At 44.5% G+C, this 16,116-nt stretch overlaps 1 protein-coding gene and 1 long non-coding RNA gene across 2 annotated transcripts in view; one reads left to right on the top strand and one right to left on the bottom strand.

Annotated features, from left to right (window-relative positions):
- Positions 1-10,557: 10,557 nt before the first annotated feature.
- Positions 10,558-14,282, bottom strand: LOC112959706. The gene is made up of 3 exons (XR_003251653.1): positions 13,974-14,282; positions 12,900-13,047; positions 10,558-10,655 (listed from the first exon to the last, which is right to left on the bottom strand). It is a non-coding gene; the product is annotated as an uncharacterized LOC112959706 (long non-coding RNA).
- Positions 14,283-15,965: 1,683 nt separating this feature from the next.
- SGPP1 (sphingosine-1-phosphate phosphatase 1) overlaps positions 15,966-16,116 on the top strand; it is a 13,821-nt gene continuing 13,670 nt past the window's right edge. The window contains exon 1 of the mRNA XM_026053723.1: positions 15,966-16,116. This exon is cut by the window's right edge and continues 467 nt beyond it. Within this exon, the coding sequence (XP_025909508.1) occupies positions 15,966-16,116 (151 nt within the window).

The following is a 16,116-nucleotide window of genomic DNA, read 5'->3' as shown; positions in this document are numbered from 1 at the left end:
GAAAGAGTTAATGTATTCCTCAGTTCAGATTTATTCAYGAAAAACTAACGCTAATAGAAAATACCAGGATTGCTCAGGATTTCTATAGCGTTCAGTCTAAATCTCAAGGTAAATATTTAACTTGTGTTTTCCGTGTTTTCCTTTCCAGCCAATGCAGTGAGCTCGTAGAGCCTGAAAGGTTTCTTGTCTGACTGCGAGAATGGCAGGGATTTGAATGCAGAATACTGAATTCTTCTGGTCCATAGACTGAAGGCAGCTGATAGAAACACAAAAGCAGGAGGGGCTTTCTGAAGAGATTGCCAATGTAATAGCAATTCTTATGTCTTACATTCTTTCAATACTACAACATGGTTTTGCTTAGTTCAATTTCATGTCTTCTATTATTATTATTTATTGCATTTGCAGTTTGATTCATTGTTAAAGTTTTATTGGGACCTAAACCTAGAAAAGTGTCACACAAACCAAAGACATGGCTGTTGAAAGAAGACAAAAAGCGATCRATCCTAGCACCATTTTTTTTGGCTCGGTGCAGAGCAAAGTTAATTGCAGATGTAAATAGGAATGCATAACAAACAAGCAATCATGATTGCATTTAAGTGTCTCATTCTCTCTATTTCTCTCATTCATTTCTCAAATACCAACTCTAGAGGCTGAAGCTAATTCACAGTATTGTCTCCTGGCAGAACAATATCAGTATTTCAGACTTACATATATTGCTTTTTTATTTATTTTGTTTTCCAAACGAGCAAACAGGCACATCAATACCAACCTTAGAGTTGGTGCACAACGAATATATGCACGACAGTGGCGTGCTCTGACTAGCACCAATACAGAGGACAGCAGAGATGCTGCCAGCCCAGGTCCTTCTGCTCCCACGAGCCTGAAGGCAGCTTGGAGGGTCTATACCCATCAAAGGCCTTTCAGTCCCACCCTCTCTTTTCCATGAATGTTATCACTCAGCTTGCAAACTCAGAGCTCCCCTTTCTTCCACAGAGGAGCTGCACACACACAGATAAGAGAATTCATTACTGAGACTTAGGAAATCTCTTCGCTTCTCCAGGCACAGTGACTAAGCAACGGTGCTTCTGTTCCATTCTGTTCCACGTATTTACCAACAGTGTCTTATCCTTTTTCCCACTGTGTGCCCATAAAGTACAAGCCAAAGCGTAAAAGATAGGAAATCAATGAAATCAGAAAGGTTAATTTCCCAGCCGTGCATTCAGGGCTGTATGGAAGGGGGAGGAGGTGAAGGCTCCCTAGATACGGCCCCCTTTAATCTATTGTTACCATGGCTTGCAGTAGTTTATTATGGATCAATAATGCCTGTTATGCCTGTATTTTTGCTGTGCTTGTCAGGTAGCAAGTCACTGCAGAATTAGCCAAAAGGGCTTGTTCATGAGCTTTTTAAACAAGTTGAGAGCTCCCTGCTAAAACTTAGGGGCATTCTGCAGAATTACGATGCAAAATTTTCTGCTCTGCATTCTGTGGGTGTCAGAGGAGATCAGCAGAAAAGCATTCATGGTCTCGGAGAACTCATTTCAGTGGGGGCTTGGGGGAATGGTGCTTAGCGTAGATCACTCCAAACCTTGTCCTGTGGAAATGAAACAAAGCAGAAAAACTTCACTGAGAAACTGGGAGGCTGGTTATAGCAGCCTGGGATATGAGGCTTATTTTTCCTCTGTAATAAACAGGACCCTGTTAGATTTCTACTGGACACAATTTTACAGAGCAAATGCATTTGAAGGCAGGATCTCTGCTATGGAGAATTGGGGAATCCAGGCATAACAGGAAAAGCTACTTCTGAAATTTAAGCAGTTAATGTTTTCTCGTGGGATCCTTGGCGTTTCTGTTTACAGTCACCAATGTGATCTCACTCATGTGAGGCTTCTTTGTCTGCAGCGCACATGTGGTGGAGACTGGCATGTGAATCCTGCAGCCCAAGGGTGTGTGTGAAGCCTCTCCATGGAACAGGCAGTTAGGCCTGAGGGCTTTAGAAAGCCCAAGCATGTCCAGCACGTTACTGTAGAGGTCCCTTCCAACCTTAAATATTCTGTGAATCTGTTACACCGGTTCTGCGGTCATCCAGTTTTCTTCACAGATGGCAGCTGTGGGGAAAAGTGTTCAAGGGAGACCCACACTTCACCAAGACCTGGGCTAGCATCTCTCTGGAAATCTTCAGCAAATAGGAATGACTTCACCAGAAAAAAACAAAACACATGAGGAGTTATATAGGGGCCTTGATTCCATCTAGTCATTATGTCCAATATATACACACCCTGAATTAGCTTCCCATTCATATTAACTTTAATGAGCCTGTGGGTATCCTTGGTGGCTTACATGTGCCTTCTCCACTTGCTATCTCTTCTCCAGAAGCTRTCTCTTCAGTGCGGAAAGCAGATGAGTCTGCCCTAAGCTTTGTGTAATGCCGGTGTGTAAGGCTGCTCCCCACAGCTCTACGAATGGGGCACATTTCCAGAATTTTCAGGTTCCCCCTCCTATTTTATTCCTGCAGATTTGCATTCCTCCAGTCTCACTTTCTCTTAGCCTACCCTGTACCTGTCTCAGGTTTGTCTTAAATGCTTACTGTGTGTCCACACTTACTGTTTGCCTCATTATATATGTGCACACTCTAGGCAGGTAGAATTTTACACAGCTTTGTGCATCTACTGACCCTGTGCTGTTACAGCAGTCTGCTGTGGGGGTSTCCAACATGATATAAACTCCCCGTGGCATTGCTGTTTTCCTGCATGCCTTGCCTCCTCCTTTAGCTCAGCTCAGTTCATGTCAATGAACTTTATAAATGCTGTGATTTCTTTGGTGTGTGGATTGGTACAATAAACCTCAGGCTCTGTGTGTGAACCCAGATGCGTTTATGCAACTGAATGACAGGCTATTAGGAATCATTACTCTAATTGCCTGTCYTGATTGGATCCAATTGGATCGGTCTCCTGAAGATGCAATTCATTTGCCTGAAGTTCARTCTTCACAGTCCCCTTCACGCACATCTGTCCCTGCCACATTGGACCCCCTTGCACCCCCTCCTTTCATGGTCCTCTCCTTGCCCCATGAGCCCTTATGGCAGAGGTGGGGAGCGACTCAGCCGGATGCATCCTGGTGCTGGGTGCACGTGGGTCGCCTCCTYTAGCCCGCAGTAAGGTTTGCCAGCAGGGTCCCAATTACATCCTGATTTCCCCGTTGTGGCCCAGCGTGGTGCCCCAGCCCTTGCTCTACCCCATTGCAGACTGAAGAATCCTGCAAATCTGTACTATTTGTGCATTTGCCTATACATATGAGCCAACCCCACCAYGTCTGCCATCCCGCTGATTGCTGTGCTCACCTGCAGCTGACAGCGTGTGAATGAGAAGCCACCAGGATTTGAGCACGTGGCTGCCGAGACCTTGACAGCGGAGATCAACCCTCTATTGTAGGGGCTGTAACTTCACATTGTGAGGAGGGTTGGCAATTAGATAAGAACACGCCACCTATTTTATTACAAATAATAAAAGTAATCATTGATGTGCTGGCAGGAGCCAGGTTTAATCATTGATGTGCTGGAAGGAGCCAGTGCCACTGGTGACATTGAGGTAAAGGGCCCTGAGGAAACAGGGCTGCTTGTAGGAGCTGCTTGTAGTCGTCCTGCAGCTCCTCACAAGCCTCCTGCAAGGTGAAAGCTCCTGGTCSTGTCCTGACCAGGCTCATCAGCAGTCATTTGCTGGGGTGGATTTGTTTTGTTTTCTCAAACTGAATGGCTTTGGCAGTTCCTTTCCCAGATGTGGAAATAACCCTGACAAAAATAACTAGTGGCCTCCAGAACTGAGGTATAGCTTTGAACCAGCCCTCTCTTTTAGCTCTGCCAAGATTGAAGCTATAGCATATTCAAGGTTAAAAAAAAAAAAAAAAAAAACCCAGCAGGTGCCTTATGGGCTTTTCTCTCTCTCTGGGCTCTGGATAGCAGGACTCTCAGTAAGTTATGCATTTATTTGCACAGATGGAAAAAAATGAGATACACTCTTTCATGTGCTTTAAATCCTCTGAAATAAATCCAAAAGACATTTTATTGTTTACATGGAAAATATAGGTAATGATCCAACACAAAGACTTTTACAGTGCTGTCCTTAGGATAATTTATTTATGGATCTATGGATTTTTGATTTGTGTGTAGTATGCATTTCAGACTCACATTATCATAATAACCTCATGTTGGGACACATAATTTTGGCCTAACATGAGATCAGATCTTTCCTTTGAATTCCTGTRCTCCTGCCTGATACCAATTCTCTGTACCACTAGGTGGCTTTTCTACCCAATACTTGCTATCCCTTCCTTTGAAGCTACCGCAACCAGCCTGCTCTTAAGTGCAACGATGAAGCAAACTGTTAGAAAGCAGAGAAGAAAGCTCAAACAGTGTAGGGAAGAACACTTAAGCTTCCCACAGGTTTACAGCAAAATCTTTTCAGATCTCCCTCGCTCTGATATTTTTGTTTCAAGTTAGCTATAGTTAGTTAGCTATATTTCTGTKTTTTTTGAGGGGGCATATGGTGTCTGGTAGGATATATTTCTATAGAGCCGTGAAACTTTGCGGACTTTTATGTGCATAATTTTATGATAGGCGTTTCTGTGCTATTCCAGAGTAACCTGTTAATAACACCTAGAGATAGAGTGTATACTTTCTAGTGCAATGCTTTGTTCTCAGAAAGAGCAAGCGACGGTTTCTCCTTTCAGATATTTCACTCTACTGCAGATATCTTCTTAATGCAGATCTTTACTCATTTCTCATATAAGCACAGAAAAGTCTGGCTGCTGATAATATATTTTTCCGGTAGCACTCAGAATGTCTCAAATCATTTCTGAGAACAAAAACCCTGAGGAGTTGCCTGACTAATGGTAGTGAGTACAGAAGGAAGCGGGGGGGCGGGTGTGGAAGAATGAGCTACAAATCCACAGCTGTGTCAAAAAAGCAAAAGCAAAAGCACATAGTTGTTCTTTAAGTTTGTCCATGCTGAGTATTTTATTGAAAGCACAAAAAGACTGTGTYGTTCAGAGAGAGAACCTGAGACCAGACAGATGGCAGAAGTTCAGCAATTGAGCTCGGGGTTTGAATTTCTCATTCACTTCCTACATTTTGCTTTTATACATTTYACTCCTATTTTCTATTTAAAAAATATCCATATATTCACGGGAGAGAAAACCCAGAGCGCTCTCCTGACAAGTCCACTTCAGCAGTACGAGAATGCGCATCGTGCTCCGGAGGGCAGAGTGCGGTGACGCATGTGGCATTAACACACCGCTAATCCTGCAGCTAATTCTGCACACATCAGGTAAGGCTGCAGAGGGGGAGAGCTGCTGAAAAGCCCCCCTCTGCCACGAGAGCATCGTTTGGACTTGGTTTCATATTTAAAAGTTATTTCCCACCCCTGAAATCATCGAAGGCTGCTGGGCCAGGAGGGTTAAGGGTGAGCAACACAAATCAAGGAGCTGCTGTAAATCAGCACAGCGCTGCAGCTGCCTCACGCTGACTTGCTCCCATTCCAGTTACAGCTCTACTTTTAAGTATAGCACGCTGCACTAATATAGTGCAGTAAATAACAAAGCAGCCACCAATAAGTGGTTTAAAATATTTTTTTCCATTAAATGAGTTTCCTTTCAGCAGTCTTCATGCAGAACACTTCTGCATATCCCAACCTCATCAACCGAGCTCTGCCTCAGCAGCCAACTAAGAGCCACGTCCCCGCRTCAGCCAGCTCCTCATCCAAGGCAACGTACTCTGCTCTCGGSGGGGATTTTTAGCTAGGACTTGGCATTTAGCTCGTGCAGTCACACGCTTCTGGCTGGCACGAGGCACAGGCAGGAGCCTCTCAGGGTCTCTCCGGGTACAGGCACAGACCTACCTGAAACACAGCGAGGAGATTTAGAGGTTTATCTTCAGGCTGAGCTTTAAACTGTGGTGATTTTAACCAAAACAGAGCCAACCGCTTTTATTTATTGCTCTTGAATCCCTTCCTCACAGCCCATGGCCTTGCTTTCCCCATGGTTTGAGGCCCCTGCAGGAACGGCACGTGAGGCCCTGCCCGGCCGCGCTGCATTGGGCGCTCAGAGCCGCGACAGCCGCTCCGCCAGGTGAAAGGCTCTGGACAACCAGCAATGCGCAGCACAACCTCTGATCTTTTGGCTGTCTCTTACGCTGTATTATCTCTGCAAACATGCCCTTCCCTTAATCTCCTCCCAGTCKTTTCCCAGACAGAGTAACCAAAACCCATTTCCATGTCTTTTCACTGGCTTCTTTCTGCCAAACATTTCCCAGGCTCCCTCCTTGTGCCTACGGTCTGCAAATTCTGTCCAAGGTGACTGTTTTGTTGTTTTTAAATGGACCTTTGCCCTTCTCTGTCAGTCTGTTTATACAGACTATTTTCTTTTAGGTGAAACGCTGCTTCGCTGAGTTTCATTCACTCACCTGCAGCCGGCCTGCCCATGCAAAGGGRTTTCCATGCCAAGGATTCCATGTAAGGGTATCCCAGGGGAAGTGTCACCRGCTGGGGCTGCTGAAACCCAAGAAYGGRACCCAAGAATGGGGCCATTGTGGAGAGGGCTCCAGACCACCCCCAGCCCTGCGCAGCCGGGGCTGCTGCAGCGAGCGCCGCGCCTGCCCCTCGCCCATTTGACATCAGTGACCCAGCACARCAAACAAACAATCTCGTATTCTCTATACCCTTCTTTCAACTTTCATATTCTCTGTATTTTTCTTTTGATCATGTGGGGAAGAGTCCAAAAACAACTCTTATATAATATCAACATCAAGCACYGTGCTGGCAGTGTAAACGTCATATTTTAATTGTGGACGATAAAGAAACGTATCAGTGGTTTTAATGTAACAGTTTTCATACATGGATGTGAGGTTTGAAAGGCTAYATGGTAATTACTCACAAACATAGCCGAGGGATTAATTAATAGCTTATCTGGTACTATTCATCAGTTGATGTACAAAGGAAATCAATGTTTTTATTTCTCTGCTATTGGTTAAGAAGCATGGAGAGAAGAAAGGACTTGATTATATCTCCTGTTTATACCTTCTGCTAACAACTTAATGGCTTTGAGAAGTGTTAATGACTTATGAGCTTATCTAGCTTTAGGAGGCCCTGGAGGCCCGTTAAGCAACTGTCAACCTTGACCTAAATAATTTCTTTACATTTCAATCTATTGGTTGTTTTCACCTTTACCATCCTTACAGAGAGTAACTCAACACTACAGAGTTATATCTTCATTTATCAAGATGCCCATGGGCTTCCCTAAAYCCATTATAAACATCGCGCCTTGGCAAGGCCTTGCCAAGATTTGGACGTGTTCAACTTTCAACACTGAATGCAATTCCCAGGACTTCGAGGGATGTGTGAACACAATGTGTAAAGAGAAGTCCTTGCAGAATTAGAGCATGGATCAGTATCTTTGCTGGAAAYGATGCATTTCAACATGAGGCATTACAAAGAGGTTGTGATTGTTTTTCCTGTAATTATGCACTCGGGAGYAGAGTGCAGCCACTTTAACTCAAAGATTGCTTTATACTAGAAAGGTTGCCCTGCAAATATTTTGGGTGCCTGAACAAATGAATACAAGAGCATGGTCGTATCCAAGTACCAGAGCCCCGTGTGTCCCTGCTGCAGCTTCCCACCCCTGCCTGGGCCCGGGCCCCACACTCCTCCTCCTTGCACTGCAGTGAGTCTTTGGGGCAGGAGGACAGAGGTTTTGTTGTACTAAGCATGTATTCTTATTAAAGCTGCACTTGAAATAGGGCTGTTAGGCACAGCTAGGCTCTGTTTGTCTTCTGCTCTCCATTATTCTTTAGACATAATGCAGAGCCTGCATTAGTGCAAACTCCAAAACTTGCAGGCTTGGGGGCAGGAAATCTTTCCAAGACAGAAGGGCCAGCWTTATTCACACTGGATAATATGCAGATACCTGTGATTCAATCTTTATCTTTTTAGTAGGAATTTGTTTATGATTTGCCGTGTAAACGATACTGAATTATTATACTCATCCAAAGACATCGGGTATGTCCTCAAGCAACTTGGTCACACATAAGAACACGGCCCTGGTACTCWCATGTGACCATCAGTTTGAGTAATCCACCAGCACTGCTATGATTAAAGCGTAGCCCAGAAGCAGCTGCACTGAGTGCTTGGCAGGCTGCACCAAACACATTACATAAAAACCCCAAAGGAGAGTCCTCCTGTCTGCAGACCCATGTTGATTCTCCAGAAAAGGAGCGGAAAAAGCGGACAGAGCTGATGACAAGACAGTGTGTAGAAAGAGCAGAGGTGCATCTCAGAGGGAGACTGAGCTGCCCGGGTGCAGAGGTAAGCTGCTTCAGCCTACAAGAAAAGAAGAAATTAGCCAGAAAAGCAGTAAAATTTAAGATGAGGTGAATGCAACAACTCCGTTCCTTTCATGAATCGTGTTTGGTCTTTTGCTATCTGGCTAAGCAGGTTTTCAGCAGCTGCAGCTTGTAGTTTCTAACACAGTAAGWTCCAAAATGAAACAATTCTGAGCATTATCAAGGTCTCACTGATGAGTCTATATAGCCACATCCTGCACTCACATTCACAGTTTACAGACACTTTTTTTTCCCTAAAATACAATGATCAAAAAGATATAGCGTTTCTCACCCCACCAAAATGAACAATTCTTGTAAAAATGTTTCCCTTACTACACCAGGACACCATGTCTTATTGCTCTCTTTTCAGCAGCCACAGCACATACTAGAACTTCCACCACTTACATGCCCAGACTCCAGATCCGCAGCTGTTTAACTTTTGTTGCACGATTAATCTGAGTGACATCCGCGTGCAGGACTCCGGGGGCCTCCAATATAATTATTGCAACTTCTGTCACTGCCACCTGTGCGGACTGTGCACTCTGCTTCAGGGACCTGGGGAACCGCCAGGACAACCCAGCAGCTTGCAGGAATTTTTACATACCTCTAAGGTCAGACAGCTGCACAGCATRAGATTTATAGTTTTCTTAACACGGTCTGATGGCTTCATCTGAGTCCCATTCCTGGTGCCAAAGTAAGTGTTCTAGAAGGTATCCAACCTGACAAAGTGCTTGTCAGGAATTTGGATGGTTGAGGACAAGCCATAAAACTATGTGTTTGACCTCACCCATTCGTCAAATGTTCCTTACTTAGCCATGATATTTWAGGGTTAATTCACATTTGGGGAAATATCATCGGTGCCCACATCACTCACACCACTTCCTGCATAATGAAGGAAAACCAGCCGTGTTCTTGCTCTCCTGAGAACGAGAGAGCCTGTGAAATTGCTGGTTACATGCAAAGTACTGGTTATACAGGTTTGGGATCGCCCTGGGATGCCTGGGTTGCAGTRTCTGGGAAAGGGTGCAGCAGAAAGGCGAGAGCGCCGAGTATCGTCCTGCACCTGGATGAAGTTTCACCGAGACCCTGGCCAGGCCTGGAGCACGAAGCCTCGTGAGGATGGAAGACTGAGGAGGGTCACGGGTGTTTTCACATTGAAGGGAGGAGGCTCTTGGTGGAGTGCATGTTCTTGGGTCATGTGCTGTGAATAGAACCCCAGCAAGAATAAATTAACAGCCGGTATCACATTTGAAAATGGGGTTTTGAATGTTTCTTTTCCCAGGTAACAGATGAAGCCACTAGGCTGTAACGTAAAGGGTGAACATCTTGCCCYGGGAAATACCCAATCATTTACACAAATACTCATAACTGAGCATCCTCAGGAGTGAGCTAGATCCTCTGTCCCACATAATTTGAGGTGCATCCCTTGCAGCCTTCAGATGAGGTTTCAGAGTCGTCCTGATATTTGTTTCAGTATCAGCCAATTCCAAATAGCAACCTTATCAGCCTGGAGATTTCCTGGATGCCTCTCAACATACCTGCCTTTTCCACTGCATTGCTGAGGGAGCCCGAGATCTTAGCTTTGGCCTCTAGATTCCAGCTGAAAGTTTAGGAGTRAAAATGGAAGCACTGTGGTGCCCCACTTGTACCCACGTGCGGGTTTTCTTTTGGCTGTGGGTTCAGATCTTTGTTATAAAACAGAAGATCTCACTTGTACTAACAGCTGTGGTTATAAATACTTCTCCTGAAACCACCAAGAATTCAAAATTAGTAAGAAATAGGGATATATTCCCCATATTGTGCCTTCTCTTCCGCCTTAGAATGGGAAAGGAGCAAATGCTGTCAGGAAGGGCACTGGGGCAGCTTTTGCTCCTGCTTTAATGATGAGGCCCTGACACAACCCTGAACGTGAATCAGCTCCATTTCAGGGGAAGCCATAGGAATACCATGGGAATTTGGTACTAGGGATTTCCAAAAAAAAAAAAAAAAAAAAAAAAAAAAAAAAAAAAAGAGAGAATTCAAGAATGAAATAAAGTGTAACCTCTGCAGGTTACGGCACATTCCCACCTGCTCTATATTTCACGCTTCCCACCCAACTCTCTTATATCAAATCTCTCTTCCCTAGTAACCAGGACTATGTGGAATACGCACCAGGTTGATAACCCACTTGTCTCTGTCCCATGTTGAAGGTGCAGATAGTGAAGGAGAATGGAATGAAGAAGGAGAGCGTGGAATCCCTGGTAGCCAGAACGAGGGATTGTCTTCTAGAAATGGGATTTCCACACCACAGCTGCATATTCATAAATATTCATTTTAAAAAGCTTTTTTTTAAAGCAAAAAATTCTTAAAAAGTAAAATGCTAAATCTCCTCGTTTTGATTTGCTGTTTCTGAAGGACACGTTGTCTCTTCCCCTGCCAAGAAACTGGGATTATGGGATAAAGAGGGTAATATTTTTTGTTGTTGTTGCTTTAGGACATGTTAACCTCTTGGAGATGCCACAGGGAGAAAAGTTCCATTTTCCCACCACCCAGACAGCACACTATAAAACTTTAAAACATAGAAACCTCAGTCACTGGGAYACGGAAGTATAATGAAACTGCTTTCCATGTTTGTATCTGTTTCCCACTGGTTTATTACTTCAACTTCTTACTCTTTGTCATAGCAAACTATAACATTGTGCATCTCACCATCTGCATACAATTGGCTAGTCAATAAAGTTCTCTGCATTTCCAGATCATTTGCCAGTGCAGAGGTGAAAAAAAAAAAGAAGTTGGGCAGACTCAGCCCTCATCTAAATGCAGAGGTTGGGGTAGAAAGTGTCTTGTGACACTAGAACATGTGCTGTGCTAAAACAGAGATGTGCCAAGGCCTTCTTACTCCATTGCCTTGAAAATCCAGACCTGTAACTCTGAAGGAAATGCTCAGTGTTTAAACAGTGCTTGTGATTTTTGGCTTTTGTTGCTTATGGGAGGAAACAATTCTTYTTGGAAATTAATGTTTCAGCTTATTGGGGCAATAAAGCAGATTTCTGAGGTAAACTCTGAACTTTCCCTATCACAGCAACATTAGAGCATTTCGATAGTGTGTGAAYGAAACCTGCCTAGAAAATTAGCAAATTAACAAAATGCCAAGCAGACAGGGAARGTGTTACAAAAACTATCAATTAAGAACAAAACCAGGTGCTCTTATGTACGGGACTTGGAGCATTATCCTACAAAACAAATGCACAATCCATGTTAGATTCAAGTCAAGACATTATAGCAGGTCATTGAAATTAGTTTTTCATGTACTAGGTAAAGTTCATAGCGTAGCAACCATAATAGAGCAAGAAATAAATAACAACCAAGTCAAACCTACAGGAACTGTGGATAATGTTTGTTTTTTTTCTTCTTCCTTCCTGAAGACAAACGTACTTGTTAAATCTTATCTAAGCAGAATGTCACAGCAGTTCACTTAAATCTGTATTTGCTACAGAAAGCTGAATTCCTTTAACTTCAATTGAAAACRCTATGCCTGGAATTCATGCATGATAACTTGCAGAGAGACAAACTCAATTTTAATATCTYAAATTGCTTACTAAAGTTCTCTGCAGAATTTGGCAATGACCAAGTATAACCTAAGTGAACTTTTTGCTTATGGCAGTGTACATTAATCAGARAATGGAAATAAAAATACTTCCCTCTTTTTTTTTTTTTCAAATATTCAAGTATTTTCAAGATTCTTAAAATAAGTAAACTTGCCTTCTCAAATCTGGGCACTCACATCACCAATATTCTTAAAAAATAAATAAATAAAATTGGTATGCTTAGCATTTCTATTCAAAACTGCTTAAAAATAATCCTTCCTTTGCCTCTAGGCACTTGTCATTAATATAATAAAYTGTGGGAGCATTTGAATAATTCTTTCACAAGGAAACTGGCCATTCAGACCTCTACAGTTAGTCTTTTCTATCCTTCATCATGCGGGAAATTGTTTTTGGGACTTGTTTTTCTGTCTGTTCTTTAAATTTCCTGTCTTACTCTGCAAGATTTCCCATCTCCTATCCGCAAGGTAGTGAATTTTTTTTAAGAGAATTAAAACTAAGTCCCAGAGTGCTGGGGAGCACCTGGCCAACCTGCTGGTAATCTACTGCTTTAGGAGGGAAAGCCACCTGGCCACTGCTGACTCAGACAAAATGTTCTCCAAGTATGTGAAGTTTTACAGGCCAGAGAAGGTACCTGAAATGTACTCAGTGCCTTAAATATACTCAGTAAGCAGAGGTTATATCTGATGGCTGTCAAGCATGATGCTCAATAAAACACAAAAACATTTTCTGGCAGATCTCCATTTTAGGCTGCACTAAATGCCCTCTACCACTCTTTTTTTTTTTTTTTTTAACAAGAAAGAATATTTTTAATAACTAAATTTTAATAATTTTAAAAGTTGTTCCCGTTTTGAGGTCACACATTTTTCCTGCTAATAGTTCAAATAAACAAGTTGCAAGCAAACACACGGACACTTCCTGCGTTACAAGAGGAGTTATCTAGTACGTACCACACTGCCGAGCTTCGCTRCATCCTTCGTAATCACTCTGATTTTTTTCCCATACAGTTTTTCACATCTCATTCCAGAATTCATCATGAAGTTAATTAACAGATTTTTGTTTGTTCTCTGTTTAAGGGTAGATGGTTTGTGGCTGGCCCTGGGAAAATATACCAAAGAGAAGGCTCATTTTTTGTTCCTGTCTTTGCATCTTCTGGCCAAGAGCCAGGGTAAAGCCAAAAAAAAAAAAAAAAAGGAAGCATTTAAATTAGGAAGCAGAGTATCTTGTAGGATTAGCACAAAGCAAAATGTTTCCCACAAAGCAGAGAAATGACAGCAAATCCTACACGCTCAAGACAGAAAAATTTATTGTGTACCATTTCAGGGGTATTTTATGTGTGTTTCCTTAGCACACTACTGATCGGAAAGCTGAAATCTGAAAGCTTATTCCTATTTCATTCATCCTTCTTTCAGTAATATCAGAATAAAAAAAAAACTCTTCTATTGGGAATGTTATTGCTAATATTATGATAATGTCTCAAGTGAGGTCAAGGCTGTATAATGCAAATATATGCATCCTATACATATATAATGTACAGTACAGAAAAATATGAGTCATCGGGTACATTCTAATTCTCTTTGCCTTGAGGCAATTTAACATAATTGATGCTCATGTTGTGAAATATTTTCTATTTTTTTTCACAAAAATTTCTTGCATGGATTTATTTCTTTTTCAGCAGCTTAAAGAAAAAGAGGGGAAGAAAATTTTCTCAGTAACCCCAAGGGTGTAAATTTAGAAAGCAAGATGCCAAGACCCTCAGATGTTGACTTAGAAGACATAYCCTGCAGGCTAAAGCTTAACTCAGAACAGTTTGGGGGATAAGAGGGAGCAGAAGTGTATCAGGGAGGAAAAACATTGTGATGCTCATTGCTATTAACCCAATGTCTGCTTCTGACATCTAAAATCTAAAACATGATGGACACACTATGTTAAGCTGACTCTATCAGACCATCAGGTTGCCATAAGTACTCTTCCAGTAAACTAAAGTAGAACTTCTGCTTGGGAAAAATGATTTTCATAAATACCTCTAATCTTCAGCTGAAGACATTAAACGATGGAAAATCTTTGGCTTCTCTTGAGAATGTGCTCTGGTGGTTAACCACGTAAAAAATGTGTGTCTTCTCTCCTCTTTGAATTCGTCTGGCTTTTGCCTCCAGCCATTGCTTACTATGCCTTTCTTTGCTAGATTAAAGAGCCCTTTAATATCCAGCATTTTCCCCCAGGAATGTTCTTACACACTGCAGTCAAGTCACCTCTCAATCCTCCTTCAGACAACTTCAACAGCTGGAGCTATTAAAATCTCCCTGTGCGATGCCTTTTCTCCAGCCCTCAAAACATTTTGCTTCCCTTCTTTTTGTTTTTATTTCTCAACATCCTGCTTTAAAAAAAAAAAATGAAAAGCAGAACTGTATGCACCATCGCAATGCTGATCTCTGCAATGATATCCACAAAAGTAAAATTAACCTTTTTTATTTCATTATTTATAGATTAATTAATCTTTTTCTGTCACAGCTTCACTCATGAGAACCCTTATCAAACTGCTTATTCATTCTGACCCTTAAATCCTTTCTGTCATCTCCTTTCCAGGGCATGTGTATACATGTACATCTACATCTACATATTCTTTAGTTATAGCTGGTACAGTTGGTTCTTGGGAAGACAACTTTATATTTCAGTGGATTTGGGGATATATTTCTGGATTAAAACCAGAATGGGTTTTACAAAGCGTCCTCATCGGTGCCTTGTCCTCATTATTTTGGACTGCAATCATCTTGGCTCTTAGATTTGCTGCTAAAAACCACAGCACAACATAGGGCCGACCACTGGTTGCTCCTTAGGCACCAATTCTCCAACCACATTTCCCTGCAGGCTCCATCTTCTCGATGGCAAATCCCGTTTGTGGGTTTACTGGCAGCACCTACATTTAATGTTACTGGCAGGAGCAGGCAGGTGTCTCCTCAAAGTGCTGCCACTGATGCTGCAAGATGACTGCGCAATAGCTGTTTTTACCCTAACGCTGTGTAGATGTGTATCTTGCCCTCTTATTGTAACCTTTTATTGCTGAATTACACATCAAGCTTTCTGTCATCATGGCTGATAGCTACTAAGCTATCTAGCTACTTGAGTCATGTTTACCCTTTCTAAAAAATGCCGCAAACTAACAACACTTTCACCACCTTGTTCATCTCTCAGATATAAACGAGGKTATCTGAGATATTTCACCACTGGGAAACCACGAGCAGTGTCGGTTTGGCAGGCTGACGCCCCGGGGAGCACCGGGCACTGCAGCTGCGACTCCCATTCCCGTTTTCCACAATTCAGACCCTGTAAGGGTGAAACGGGGCCCCCTCACACACCTTTCAACGCACGCGACGCCCAGAGCTCTGCTCGCGAGCGGGTTTAAGGCGCCCGTGCCGCCCGGCGGGGGCAGGGGCCGCATGGCGACCGCGGGGAAACGGCCGCTCGCCACGCGCGGGGCGGGAAACGCGCTCCTCGGGGGCGCCTTCCGCGCTCGGGCCTCGGGGCGCCSACACCGGCCAGAGTAACGGCTGAGGAGCAGAGCGGGGAGCAGCACGGGGGAGACCCGAGGGCGGCGCGGACACCCYAGCCCCGCCGCTCCCGCCCCGCCCCGGCCCCTCGGTCGCGGCTCCCGCCCCGTCGCCTCCCTCACGCTCGAGGCCGCCGCACACCGCCCACTGCCTCCCGCCGTGCCAAGCCCCCATTGGCTGCCCTCCCCGTGGGGGGGCGGGATTGGGTGGGAGCCGCAGCCAATGCGCGCCGCGGAGGGGTGTGCAGGGGCGGGGGAGCYGCGCGCAGGCGCGGTGGGCGCCGCGCTGAGGGAGGGAGCTGGCGGCGGGCGCCGGGCTCGACGCTTGAGGCGGCGGCGGGAGCCGAGCGCAGCCGGCGGAGGCGCCCCCAGCGCTTCGCTCCCTCCGCGGGGGGAGCCGAGGAGCCCCCCGAGCGCGTCCGGCGCGGGCAGCGCCCGAGGTGGCGGCGGCGCCGCGCTGCCGCCCGCCATGTCGCTCTACCGGCGGCTGTCCCGGCTGGCCGCGCACCTGCAGGACCCGCAGAAAGTGGCCGCCTTCCAGCGGCTCTGCGGCGTGGAGGCGCCCTCGGGCTGGGCCGACGCGCAGCCGCGAGCGGGGGGCCGCGGGCCGCTCGCTAACG

The sequence above is a fragment of the Nothoprocta perdicaria genome, unplaced genomic scaffold (assembly GCF_003342845.1).
Source record: "Nothoprocta perdicaria isolate Ctin4 unplaced genomic scaffold, notPer1 scaffold_118, whole genome shotgun sequence".
In the NCBI taxonomy this organism is placed as follows: Eukaryota; Metazoa; Chordata; class Aves; order Tinamiformes; family Tinamidae; genus Nothoprocta; species Nothoprocta perdicaria.
The sequence above is the reverse complement of the archived record's forward strand: the minus strand, read 5'-3'. Positions and strand labels throughout refer to the sequence as shown.